Genomic DNA, 13,481 nt, shown 5'->3' on the forward strand with positions numbered 1-13,481 from the left:
TGTAGATTTAATATTTCCCCTCGCCGCTTGTGTTTACACTGAACATTTATTTTCATTTTTGGGTTATTGTTGTGTTCAGCGCAGTCTTATCTCACCGGGTGCAAGTCAAATAGTCTGTAATTGGTTGCACATTTTCCTATCATAGTCTATTAGTTCCTGCCAATTAGCTTGTTGTCTTGTTGATAAGATTATTGCTATCTGCACGCTGCAGTGATTGTGCTTGCCGAGGGATATTCATGCAGTGGTGCTGACGAATGCAAGAGTTTGAAAATCGACAGAAATATTTCCTTAATCAGCCTCCTCCTCTTCCCTTCCACCAGTCTGCTGCACAAGGCAAGATTTTATTTGTCTTTACTGTCGTTTTTAATCCCCGCATTCCTGCCCTGTTTAACAGCTGCCCTTTTCACTGGGAGATGCTTTCTGCACACAGCAGGATGGTTTCTGCTTCTCACCACATTGCATCGTGTCTCTTCTGGAAGAGGAATCACAGGAAAACCATCTTCCCTGGGTTTCAAGAATCACTGGTTTGAGGAGTGCAGCTGTTCCATTTGGACCATCCTGTTTAATTGCTGTGGAAGAGGAGCAGCTCCTTGTGGATTTGTCTGGTTCCTTTCCAAATGAAATTCTGTGGTAATGGCCACGGGTACCATGTCTAATTAATTATGCACAATAATTGTATTTAAATTTATTAAAATAAATAAATTTATTTTAATAAAATATTTAATAAAATAAAAAAATTAATAGATAAAATATTTAATAAAATAAAAAAATAATAAATAGATGTATTTAAATTTATTTTAAATCTGATTTTTTCATCAAATGGCATTAGTTGTTACATTGTGAGACGTAGTGAATAACATATTCATCTTCTCTGTCTTCATTTCTCCTGGACCTCTGCTGTCACCCTCTTTTCACCCAAGGCATCTGTTCCTGAAATGAGGAGTTGTTGCATGTTCAATCACACCCTGCTTGAATGAATTCTTTACCTCTGCCTGCCTCTCTTCCATTCCCTGTTTCTGTTGCGGGAAGTCTGGTGCTGTGTGGATTTACCACAGATTCACGTGGTGACACCACAGTGTTTGCTGGTTCTTTCCTGTTGTTCACCTCCTAGCTCCTCAGACTGCCTGTACACGTTTTGCTGCCACTCTGCACACCTCACACAAGGACAGACCCCAAAAGTGCTATTTTTTACCTGTTCTCTCTTGCCTCAGATATTTATCAACAGATGTAATATAATTATTTTAACCTTGTCTCGTGTACATCCTTGGACCATCACAGCTGTAGCACATGCACCACGGATAATATCCCGTTCCATTTGCCTCCCTTATGGCCTCTGAGCTCATGTCACCATTGCTGTAACCCCAGCACCTCCTTGTGCAGCGAGAACAGCTCATTTCTGAGCCCAGGGCTGTGCCTGACAGGGCTGCTTGTGTCCTTGCTGTGAAACGTCCCAGCTCCTGCTGGATTCTGTGTTCCCACCGCAGGCTCCCGACTGCTGTCCCGGGCTGGGGCAGGGCTGGGACAATGCTGTCCCGGGCTGGGACAATGCTGTCCCGGGATGGGACAGCGCTGGGACAATGCTGTCCCGGGCTGGGACAGCTCCCTGGGTGTGAGCCGGGTTCGCAGCCTGTCACGTTTCTGAGCGGGGCTGCTCTGGGCCAGAGGAACAATTGCCTGAGCTGGTTGCCGGCTTTGCAGCGCTGGAAGCTCGGGCCGGGACCCGCTCAGGAGCAGCACGGGGGGCAGTTCCCTGGGAACTGGGGTTCTGTGTCTCCCCTGGGCTCTCGGGAGCTCCGTGTCCCCTCGGGGCTCGGCGCTCCCGGCCATGGCCGGCAGGAGCCCGCGGGGGCAGCGAGCCCCTCGGTCCCGGCCGTGAAATCAGTCATGTGGAGGTTTTTGTCCGGCCCTGGGGGGTGGGGGAAGGAATGTGGGTTGGGCGAAGTCTAGGATTACACCACGGCCGAATTTCTCCTTTGCACACTTTAAATAGGCAGCACCTTTGGGTCCTGCCCTCGCCTCTCCGCCGGCGCCGTCCGCAAGGTAACTCCCCCGGCCTCCTCCCTGCTGCCCCGGGCCCCTGGCCTGCCCACAGCTCGGACAGCACCTGCTGCCTGTTTAATCATTTGCCAGCTCAGGGGGTCCTCGCTGCCCTTCCTCTCGGCCGCTGGCAGACGCTTGCCAGCGTTTCTGGGTCCTGTCCGCGTCCCCGGCTGCTTCACAGGGCACCGTGCAAGGGGAGGCGAGAGGGTCCGAGAGCTGATTTGCCCTTTCCGAGCTCTCCCGGGACAGGGGACAGTGTCACTTGCTGCCGGGGCCTTTCCTGCTGTCCTGGCGAGGGGGCCGGGGCAGGATGAGGGCAGCGGAAGGCTGGGGAGGCTGGAGGGCTGGCAGCGTGCGGGGAAAGGTGCCCGAGCTCCCCAGCAGCCCCAGCCTTGGCACCGGGAGCGGGTACGAGCCCCAGTCCTCACCCTTCCTGCTGCGGAGCTTGGCAGCCGGAGGGGCATCCTGCCCTGGAGGGGCATCCTGCCCTGGAGGGGCATCCTGCCTGGAGGGGCATCCCGCCTGGAGGGGCATCCCGCCTGGAGGGGCATCCTGCCCTGGAGGGGCATCCTGCCTGGAGGGGCATCCTGCCCTGGAGGGGCATCCTGCCTGGAGGGGCATCCTGCCTGGAGGGGCATCCCGCCCTGGAGGGGCATCCTGCCCGGAGGGCTCGGCCCTCCCGGTGCCTGTGTCCTGCCGGCGGTGCCTGGGGAGGGTGGCACGGTGCCCACCTGCCCCTGCCCATCCTCTCCTGGCACAGACGCTTTTGGGGATGCTGCCGAAGGACCGAGAGCAGCACTGCGGGAGCCCTGCAGGAAACGGGCAGGTGTTCGGAAGGGCAGACCTTGAGCAGGGCAAGATCCCGGATGCCGATGGCTTCTGTCCGCTTTATCCTGCTGTTAGAAGGATAGCACCGTGCTGAAAATCACCTTTTCATGCAGTCGTGAAGACTGTCAGCAGCAGTTGCTGCCGTGGGAAGGATAAGATTGTTTTCCTATCATTTCAGTTTGCTCTCTTCTCGTGTCTAGGACTTGTGTGTGCTTTGTGGCATCCATCGCATGGTCTGTAAAAGCAGGCCTTGCTAGGCAGCAACAGAAGAGAAACCCTTATAAAATATCTTGTCAAGTATTTGATCGCACTGTCATCCCTCTCCAGCCCTAAGTCTGTTCCCCACGGCTGACACAGCTCCAGCCTGAGCTGCTGGGTCTGCTGTGGAACACTGGGCTCAGAGGATGGGCTTCCAGAGACAGCAGTGCTCTGAGATGAAGCAATTTAAAATAATGAAGCTGATAGTGGCTTTTCAGGACTGGTTTTGGACTCAGTAGCAAGAATGCACACGCACCCTTAGCAGGAATTGGTATGAGGAGAAAGAAGAACAGTTTGAGGTGTGTGTGTGTGCATGTCCTTGCCCCTCTCTTGCCTCCCATGGTCCAAATTTCTGCCTCTTTGCACGGCCGGTGCTGAATGTAATGAAGGAATCTCTTCCTGAAGGTGGGATGGATTACAGAGTCCCCGGCGCTGTCAGCAATGGTGAAATGGTGCCCACACCCCCTGGCATGGAAAAGGAGAAGGAGGAAGAAGAGAAGGAGGAGCAGACACTGGAGCGTGGGCAGTGGAACAACAAGCTGGAGTATGTGCTGTCCGTGGCTGGGGAGATCATCGGCCTGGGAAATGTCTGGCGCTTCCCCTACCTCTGCTACAAGAACGGTGGAGGTGAGTGCAGCCAGCTCCCAGCACCCCTCCACTCCTCAGCTGTGCCCAGCTCAGGGGCTTGCTTTGATCCAAGCAGGACGTGGATAACTGTGGCAATATCCCAGGGGTTCTCATGGCTGTGTTTCCCTGAGATGAACAGAGCTCTGCTCCTGCCGGTGGAGCAGGTGGCTGGATGCAGAGGGAAGGCTGGAAGAGCAGGGAGAGAGCTCAGCTCTCTGAGCTGTGTGTCTCACTGGAGGCATCCTTGAGGAGCTCCAGGCATCCTGTGCAGGGCGGATGGAGGGGCTGGAGGGAGAGCAGGGAGTGCTCTGAGGGCCGGGGTCTTTGCAGGCTCTGACAGGAATCAGGGCAGCTCTGGGAGCTCCTGAACACAGCTCCTGCTCCTGTGTGTGTCCAGGCAGGGCTGTCCCCAGGCTGCTGGAGGCAGGGACAGGGCAGAGGGAAGGGGTTTCTCCTGCCTCGGGGTAGAAGTGCAACACCACTCCTGCCCCACACGGCATCCCTTGGCCTGCAGGGAGCTGTAAGGTGTGGGAGAGGGGACCCCTGCCCCTGATCCCTGTGGATCTCCCTGTGGATGTCCCTGTGGATCCCTGGGGAGAGTGCAGGGGGACGTGGCTGCTGCAGAGCCAGGGAAGCACTGCAGGGCTGCCCAGGCTGTGCTCAGCCATGCTCCAGGCCAGGCTCTGCCTCGGCAGCAGACACGGGCTCGCTCTGCAGCTGGGGGGTGGACGGGGGCTTCCACAGTTTGTGGCTGCCTTTTAAAGGACAAAACTTTAAAAAATGAAAACACAAAGGTTTTTTCAACTTTGGAGAGGGAGCTGCTCTCCCTGCTGGTAATTAGTTGCTTCCTCCAGAAGTGCAGGGGAGAGGGAAGCGGCGCTTGGCTGGGAGCTGGCAGGGAGTGAGCACTGAGGAGCTGGGGCTGAAATCCCCTGGCCTGAGTTTGGGGTAGTCTCATGGGCCTCACTAAACTGCTTTCATCCCGGTGGCACAAAAGAGGATTAAACACTGTTCAGCTACTTCCACGCCGTGCTTCGTTCAGCACTTGTTTCCTTTCGCCAGGTGGTCAGGCAGTCCCTTTCCCTCTTGGGAAAAGAGAAGTTTTCCACATGTTCTTCTTCTGTGGGAAGTGTCTCTTGGCTGCTTGGTGAGCTGTGTCTGCTCCCACTGCTGCAGCTTTCCACCGATGGGACAGCACCTCAATCCTGTCCTGGGTGCCAGGGGAGAGCTCAGGAGTGCTCTGGGGAGAGGGGAGCTGCTGTGGGAGCAGCAGAGGCAAGACACAAAGGGATTTCTGTGGAAGGGCAGCCTTTTTTTTCCCTGGAGAAATGGGCCTGAAGCAAAGTCCTGTGAAGCAGTAGAGGCTGTGAGGAAGTTGAAGTCCCAGGCAGATTTTTCATCTCTGGCCCTCTCTCCATGAGGTTAGAGCAAGGATGGGGCACGAGACTCTTGTGAGGAAAGCAGTTTCTGTAAGATTTCCCCTGGGGCAGAGCAGTGTGATGCAGAGGTGGTGCAGGACACAAGGCTCCCTCCTGCCTTGTGAACCCAGCCTCCCACAGACAGCACTGGATCAAAACCCTTGGAATGCCTCAAGTTGAATTTTAAAAGTTGCCAGAGGTTTTGCCTTATACTCCTTTAGGAATGCTGGTCCAGGCACTTGCTTCTCCCATTCTTCTGTAAAGGTGCAGGGCCTTTATCTAATTTCCAGCCCCAGGTCAATCACAGGCAGCCTGCAACCATTAACCCTTGTGCCAGCACTCCCATCAGTCTGAGGCAGTTCTGCCCTGCTGGATGACTCTCCCTGCCCCTTCTGAACTGTGTGCAGGCAGTGGTGATAACTGCTCTCAGCTCTTGCTTTGCTTGCATAAATATGAGCCTCTTCCAGAAAATGGTATCTGCAAAATCTGATTTTTCAGATTTCTTTCCTTTCTTTAGGGATATTTTCACACAACAAAGGAAGAGTAGCCCCTTACACATTTAATGCTCAGTGCACGACACCAAAGCCCTACACAGCAGAGAAAATCAGCAAAGAAAAGCAAAGAAATGGTTCTTTTTGCTCTTGTTTGCTCTTGCTTTCCCCACAGTGGCAGGGTCAGGCTCTCCCTGGGCAGGCTGGCCCCAGTGACTGGGAAATGCCAGGGAAGCCTTTGTGGGGCTGCCCTCGCTGCAGCCCCTGCCCAGCTCCCCACACCTGCCACCCTGGGCTGGAAAGCTCAGCTTGCTGCCTCAGAGACCTCTCCTGGGCTTGAGTTAAATGTAAATTCTATATGACAACAATCTTCCTTGGAAACAGACTTGGCTTTCAGGACAATATGGTTTTGTGCAAGTTGGGAGTGGAGGGGATGGTGTTGAGACAATCATCCTGCCTGCCTTTTGCCTTGCCCAGTGGTGTTGTTTCCTGGCAGGGAACGTGGCAGCACGTGGGCAGATGTGCATTGTTCCTGCAGGGCTGCCAGGTGCCACAGAATCTCTGAGATTAGAAAAGGCCTCTAAGACCATGGAGTCAAGCCATGAAGCCAGCACCCCCTTCAGCTCCTGCTTGCCCACAGGGAGCTGCCAAGGTGCCTTCCCTGTCTATTTTGCTCACACCTTTTGTCCTTTTTTTTGCAAGAAGAGGGGGCTGTGGCTCTGTACCTCGCTGAGATGAGCACAGGGTGGTCATTGCCAGTCCCCAAAGTGCCCCTTCCCTTTCCCAGCCCCTGCATGCTAACTAAGCTTCTTAATGAAATCTCCTGGCTTTTGAGCTCTCTCGTGCACCAGGATTGTTATTTCCCATCCACCCCCACCGAGCTGAGCCCAAAGCCAGTCAGCATCCAGGCAGGGAAAAGGCCTGGGCAGGGAAACCACAATTAGTGCCTGGGTTGCCACCTCTGATCCACCACAGCCAAGATGCTGCTCTCTGCTTGAGTCTTCCTCTCTGCTGCCCTGTGTTCCTGCCTTTCAGCAGGGCTTGAGCAGCCCCAGGGGCACAGATGTGTGAGTGGCACGTGGTGTGCATGGACCACACACTGGTGGGGTAAAGGCCACTGCTGCAGTTAACGTTAGCCTGGGGTAATCAAAAGCCTGAAGCATTTGGTCTCTCCCTGCGTGTTCCATGACGGGGCTGGAATGGTGAGGTCCATACTTTCCTGCACTGCTTGCTCTCCCTTTGCGTGTCTGCTGCTTTCTGCCAAACAAATGATTGAGCAGCCCCACACACTGGGCAGAAATGTCTCCATGTGCTCCTCAGAGCCCTGCTGCTGGCATCCATGCCTTTGTCAGCTTATTCAGTCACAATAACCAGCGTGAAAGGAGCCACCAACCTGATTGAAAGCTGAAATGTCTTTACAGCAGAGTGTTCTTCTGTATTTCCATACAGCTATTCACAACTTTCCTCTCTGTTCTTTGTACATATTGAATTATTCATGTAATCACATCATTCCAAAAGATGAAATGTGAGGAAGTTTTTTTCCTGGCATCCTATCTGTGATCTTCCGATCTGCACAGCTGCCATCCCTCCAAGGCTGTCCTGCTGACTGGCTGGAGACAGCCTGACCTCAGTCCCCTCACGGGACTTATTTCTCTATCTGCCACTTGAATCTGCCAGGTGCCTTCTTCATCCCCTACCTCATCTTCCTCTTCACCTGTGGGATCCCCCTGTTCCTCCTGGAGACGGCGCTGGGGCAGTACACGAGCCAGGGAGGGGTGACGGCCTGGAGGAAGATCTGCCCCCTCTTTGAAGGTGAGGGGAGGGAGCTGGGAGGGCCTGGAGAGGTGGGGAGACCCTGGGGCCCAGGGGGTGAGCACAGACGTGTGTCCCCACAGCCTGGATTGTTCTGCACCTCCTCACATCCCCTGCCCACCTGCCTGAGAGGGCCACCGGCTGCCCCCTTTCCAAAATCCCGCTGGAAAAATGGATCAGCACCTCCACCAAACAGTTCTCACGGTTACATGGCATCCCAGTTTCCTCCTTCGTGGCCACAGCGTTGGCCAGGAGCTTTGTGCCCAATCAAGGTTGTCCTCTAAGAGGAAAACAGGGAAAATTCTTCTGGTGGTTACAGAACCTCAAGCGTGCTGCTGGTTTTTTAAATCAATGCTCTGTCATCTCTGTGAGTTTGCAGGTGGTGTAAAACCTTACTGCTGGAGGTGTCAGATCTCTTAATAAATTGTTAATAGTCAGATCCCCCGTTCCTAGCACTGTTTCATCACAGTTATCCAGCCTCAAGCCACTTTCCACGATTTCTCTGAAAGTCACAGTTGCCTCCTCCTCACACACCAAAACCTTTACATGCTTCTCCAACACCTCCCAGAGAAGGTGTGCAGGGTTAATAAAAGAGCTTCCCAAATAAAAGTGAAAAGGGAAAGTGAAAATTACTAAAAACTGGATTTTGTTAGAAGAGATGTGACTGAGCAGGTGCCTCACCATTGCATCTTTCTGCCCTTTTGGGTGGTGTTCCACCCTTCCCCTGCCCACGCCCTGGCACCGTTCCAGCAGGGAAGGCTGTGGCAGGGCAGCAGGAGGAGAGGTGCCTGTGTCCCTGCTGGATGCCCACTGGCCTTTGGGGAGGGCACTCCCCACCCCACCGACCCTGTGGCACACTCAGCATTTCCCTGCTCCATCCCCTGGCTCACCCACCCTCGGGGCTCGCTCTCTGCAGGAATCGGCTACGCCTCCCAGGTCATCGTCATCCTGCTCAACTTCTACTACATCATTGTCCTGGCCTGGGCCTTGTTTTACCTCTTCAGTTCCTTCACCATTGACCTCCCCTGGGGCAGCTGTGACCACGAGTGGAACACAGGTGGGTGTGCAGCCCTCTCCCTGTCCTCCAGCAGATCCCAGCTGAGGGAAACGTGCTGCTGCCCAGGGCCAAGCCTCAGGAGAGGGTCTTGCTCCTGTGTGGGTGGGACACAGGGTTTGGGGTGTTTGAGAGGCTTGGCTGAGCTCAGTCTCTGCTGGAGAGCACCAGTGCTGTGCAGTGGTGACCTCCCTGGTGACTCCTGCTCTGGGCTCCTTGGAGACCCTCCTTGGCATCTTTCAGTCATCCTGTTCTGTGTGTTAGCCACACACCCAGTGCTGATCAGGACCATACCCTGAATGAAGGATATTCCATATCCTGGAAGGAAAAATTAAATACCATCATCCTAAAGTGTCCTAGATTTCCTGCCAGCCTTTCCATGGAAGGGATTTATTTTATTTCTTTTTTTGTGCATCCTTGGGACTATACAAAACCTGTCCCAGAGTCACTGTCAGTGAGTGTCAACACTGTGGATGGACAGGGAGGGATTTTTCAGATCCTCTGTTACCCTGGGCACTACTGCTGACAGCTCTCCTCTCCCTGGGCCTTTCCCACAGGGAACTGCGTGGAGCTGCAGAAGAACTCAACGCTCAGCGTGCTCAGCGAGAACGCCACGTCCCCGGTCATCGAGTTCTGGGAGTGAGTAAAGGACAGGCCTGGGCACCCCTTCCCTCTCAGATGCAGTTTCCCTGGGCGAGGGGCAGACTGCAGCAGCACGTCCTATTAACCCCCCCAGCCAGAAGAGGACACGAGGGGGGAAGCTGGGCAGGTCAGAGTGAAGGCTCTCGGGGGCAGCTCTGTTGCTCAAGGTCACCTTCACTGTGTCCATGGTGTTGCTCTGAGCTGTGCTGCCATGCCTCAGAGCCCCCTGATCCTGTCCTTCCCTGCTGCCCTGCTCCTGTCCCTCTGGACCTTTTGGCCTTTTTGGTCTCACTGTCCTTTTTGAATCCATGCTGCTGTGGGACACCAGCATGCTCCCCAGGAGGCTCTGGCACGGTGGGTGGTGACTTTTGTGTGTGCACTGCTCTTATCTCAAAAGCAGGAAAGGAAGGGATGTTTTCCCTGTAGGGTGACTGCAGTGCAAGTTCTACTGAGGACAGAAACTCCCCAAAATCGGAACAAAGTGCTAGGCTTAGATAACTTGGCACTGAAATTTGGTCCCTCGTGCTCATTGTTTTACCCCTTAGTTACCCTGAGGTACAGAGCAGCTTTGTGCCTGTCACAAAGGCACAGGCTATTGGTTTTGGATCTCTGATGATCCTCAGCAGGCCCAGGTAAGCACTGAGCCCTGGCTGAATGCCTGTGCAGGTGACCCATGTGCTGCCACCAAGCATTTCCCCCTCAGGGGTGGATGGAGCACACACACAGCACCCCCAGGGCTTCCTCAGCTCAGCATGGGGACACTGCTTTTGAACTTCAAAGCTTTTACATTTTGTCTCCTGTGTGCTCCCTGAGCATGTGCTCTCTCTCTACCTGATGCTCACAAGTGATTAGATGGTGGCCTGCCTTAGACTGCTTTTCCTGTGGCTGAAGCCTGGAAAAGCCATTGTTTCTCTCACTGCTGTGACCACCCCTGTGTTACTGGGGAATAAGCAGCACGGAATTGTAAAGTCCCACTGTCCATTGCTTCTGATGCAGTGTCTGTTCCTGCCCTCCCAGGGTGGGCAGGTAGGAGGCCAGCATTTCTCTGAGGAGCTCTGACCTGCCAGTGGGCTGATGGCACACTCCACAGATCCCCTCTGGCTGCAGTACAGCACCCAGTTAGTTCCAGTCCAGCGGCACCCTTTGCACTGGTTAGAGTCCACGTCCTTAGAAGCAGGCAAAGAGCAACACGACGAAGCGTATCCGAGAGATTTCCAACCCTTCTCTCACGTCTGCTGCGAGGCTCTGGGGCAAGGAGAGCAGCAGTGTGCCTTACACAAGGGTCTCCAGCAGCACCTTTATTCTGGGATAACTGCAGACTCTTGCAGCAGGGCAGACACTGTTGCTGGGCTCCAGTGTTGTGCGAGTCCTTCTCTGCCTGTCTCAGGTTTGGGTTTCTGGGACTGCACCCTGGGGTTTCACACTCAGGTTCCTACTTGGTGTAGGAGATGGAGGAGGATGAGTCCTTACTTTTGTAAGTGATGAGGAAGGTTTGCCATACACGTGACATGGAAAGGCTGATATGATCTGACCTCGTTTGTACCAAGGTCCACGCAGCCCAGGGTTTTATCTCCACACTGGCTGCAAGAGAATGCTCTAGGTGGCCTCTTCTGACTGTGCAGTGGGGATTATGGTGGTTGTGGCTGGCTCTTAGTCACAGGACAGGATGCTGTGCTGCTCTGTGTCCTGAGGCCAATTACTGAGAAGTGTGCTCTGGAGAAGGGACTGGACAGCATTGCTTCTTGTGTGGTCCTGATGGATTCTGCATGGTAAGTGCAGTGTATCCCTCACTTTGAGAACTGGAGCGTGCCAGAAATGTAGGTGGACTTTGTGTGTCACACTATGTGTGACCTGCCAGGCTGGCAGTATTTTTCAGAGAAGAGCACTGCTTAATTTCTCCAAGGCTTTCAGCTCGGACTTGAACCTTGTTAGCAAGACAGCTTTCCTCCCCAGAGCCACCAGGCACTGAGGGGGTGAGAACCAGCACGGTGTTGGGGACAGTAGTGGCCAGCACCAGTGACCCTTGCATGTTCCTTTGTTTCTCCCCAACACAGGAGGCGGGTGCTGAAGATTTCTGATGGCATCCAGCACCTGGGTGGTCTCCGCTGGGAGCTGGCTCTGTGTCTCCTGCTGGCCTGGATCATCTGTTACTTCTGCATTTGGAAAGGGGTCAAGTCCACGGGCAAGGTGAGTCCTTGGTTCAGGCCAAGCCTCTTCCCTTGGTCACTGGTTCCACTCACCTTTTACAGGTTCAGAGAGGTCCCTGAGGTCCCCTGGGAAGCGCTGGCTGCAGGAGCTGGCGGGAGCCTGTTGGGCTCAGTGTGCAGCAGCAGTGGGAGCCAGGCTCTGTGGTTCTGGGTAGGAGAGGATGGAAGCACTGAGGCATCTCAGAGCATAGACTTCCAAGGTGCATATCCCCATCTAGTCCCTCTCCATCCACAGGCTCAGGATGGAGCAGCCTTCCTCTGTATGAGCCGATTGCATGTTCCCTTCCTTCCAGCACAGCCTGAGCAAGCAGCATGTTCTTGCCTCTGCTGGCAAGTGCAGCTGGAAAATCTGAAAATTCATTAGATATAAACAAAGGTGACTGTGATGGCCCCAAAGCCCTCAGTGCCTCAGCACCATAGGAGTTGTCTTTTTGTGCTTTTTGTTTGTTGCTCCTCTTCCTACAGCTGCTCATGTTCTCCAGCAGTAAAGGTCTCCTTTTCCTTTCTCCACACTAGACACCATGGAGTTATTTCTTGGAATGTTTTTGGGGAGATTGGTGTGACTATCCAGCTCCATTCCACACTGTGTGTTACAGAGTGTGCCACTCTCATGTGCACTGACCCCATGACTTAGTTTCTGCTACCGCCTCCTGACCCCATTCCCAGCCAGCTTTGTCTGGAGCCAGCAAGAACAGATGGAAATGAAAAGGTTTAGTGGGTTTCCCAAACGGTGTCTTCTCTGCATGTCTTGAGCAAGATGTGTGATGGGGTGTAAGCTTTAGCTGCACCCATTCCCATTAAGTTGATGGCATGGATGTTAGCAGTTTCTCTTGCTTCCAGAATGGTCTAGGAGTATGAAACCTGACAGGGAAATCAAGCAGCTTGCAGGAATGATATTTTCTGGTTTCCATGGAGTAAAATTAGAAGAAAAGAGCAACTGCTTGCTGTGGTGGCCTGCTAAAGGAAAACAGAGGCAGCCTAATAACAGCAAATATGATCCTAAGATACAGCACATGTAGTGTGGGAAGTCCTGAGAACAAATGCCATCTATTTTAGATACAAGTTCTTGGTCAGATGCAAGTGATTTTTAGCAAAAAGGACTAGTGATGGTGAGATCTTGAAAACAGAAACCTTCTTTCAGTGAAGGAACAGTGTCCATAGGTTTATCAACCCTCCATGTATTTCATAATCCGACTAAAATGATGGCTGTGGGAATATAACCCCACTGGGAAGGAAATATTCCTGAATTCTGAGGATTTGCCTGTGGAGGGTCAAACACCCTGAGCTGAAATCACCGCTCTCAGATCAGCAGTGGTTCTCATCCTCCAGCACAGGGACTGCCTGACCCCAGGAGCGCTCCCACAGGCAGGAGGTTGTCACAGATGGAACCACTTTGCCGAGGCATGTGGATCAGATTCAAATAAAACCCTGGATGTTGTTGACCAGCATGTGACAGAACGATCACACTGATCCCGGCAAGGGTCCTAGTGATGTAGCTAGTGCTAACAATGCCCCCAAAATAAAAAAGATTGGGTCTGAGCCAAGCACTGAGTCATATCTCATTGGATCCAGATGTTCCTGTTGTTAGATAGAAGTTTGGCAATCTTAATTCAGCAAAATATTCTCCAAATTCAGGCCTCTGATCTCGGTGGAGGTAAGTGTGACCATGAGTGAAAAGCTTAACACACTAATTCACACAGGCTGAAAAGAACATAGGATGTCACCAAAATGTGAATCCAAATCATATGCCAGACAACTACCAGTGTGTACCCCGAGCTCCTAAAACAGATGTTATTTAGAGATTAAGCTAAGAATGTGCATCCTGGCATCCTGGAAGAATGTGCACTAAGGTTCAAAGACAAGGAGTTGTTTTTATGCTTTCTGATTTTAATCTTGCTTTCATGGGCTGAGAAAGCTTAGGCTTGCATCCCATTATTTCCTGAAGGAAGACTTTGGTTGTGTGGCATATACAGTGATGATGGCTGAGCTTGCAGGACCTGCAGATTTGATTTATTGTCACTGTACTGCTCTAAATCAGAGGCTCCTTGGAAATTTGAGACTATGTGGAATGATGGCATTTACTTGTGCTGAGGGATCCTGTCCT

At 53.0% G+C, this 13,481-nt stretch overlaps 1 protein-coding gene across 2 annotated transcripts in view; it reads left to right on the forward strand.

Moving 5' to 3' along the window:
- Window positions 1-1,912: 1,912 nt before the first annotated feature.
- Window positions 1,913-13,481, forward strand: part of LOC111927879 (sodium- and chloride-dependent GABA transporter 2-like) — a 29,525-nt gene continuing 17,956 nt past the window's right edge. The window contains exons 1-7 of one of the 2 annotated variants that reach the window (XM_086885547.1): window positions 1,913-2,040; window positions 3,532-3,753; window positions 7,340-7,474; window positions 7,558-7,759; window positions 8,389-8,531; window positions 9,086-9,167; window positions 11,225-11,357. In XM_086885547.1, coding sequence (XP_086741673.1) covers window positions 1,926-2,040; window positions 3,532-3,753; window positions 7,340-7,474; window positions 7,558-7,759; window positions 8,389-8,531; window positions 9,086-9,167; window positions 11,225-11,357 — 1,032 coding nt within the window. In that variant the 5' untranslated portion in view covers window positions 1,913-1,925. The remainder of the gene's footprint in view (window positions 2,041-3,531; window positions 3,754-7,339; window positions 7,475-7,557; window positions 7,760-8,388; window positions 8,532-9,085; window positions 9,168-11,224; window positions 11,358-13,481) is intronic. The other variant, XM_023924912.2, reaches the window with a different exon arrangement.

This window comes from Cyanistes caeruleus, chromosome 4 (genome assembly GCF_971803275.1).
Source record: "Cyanistes caeruleus chromosome 4, bCyaCae1.hap1.1, whole genome shotgun sequence".
Taxonomy (NCBI): domain Eukaryota; kingdom Metazoa; phylum Chordata; class Aves; order Passeriformes; family Paridae; genus Cyanistes; species Cyanistes caeruleus.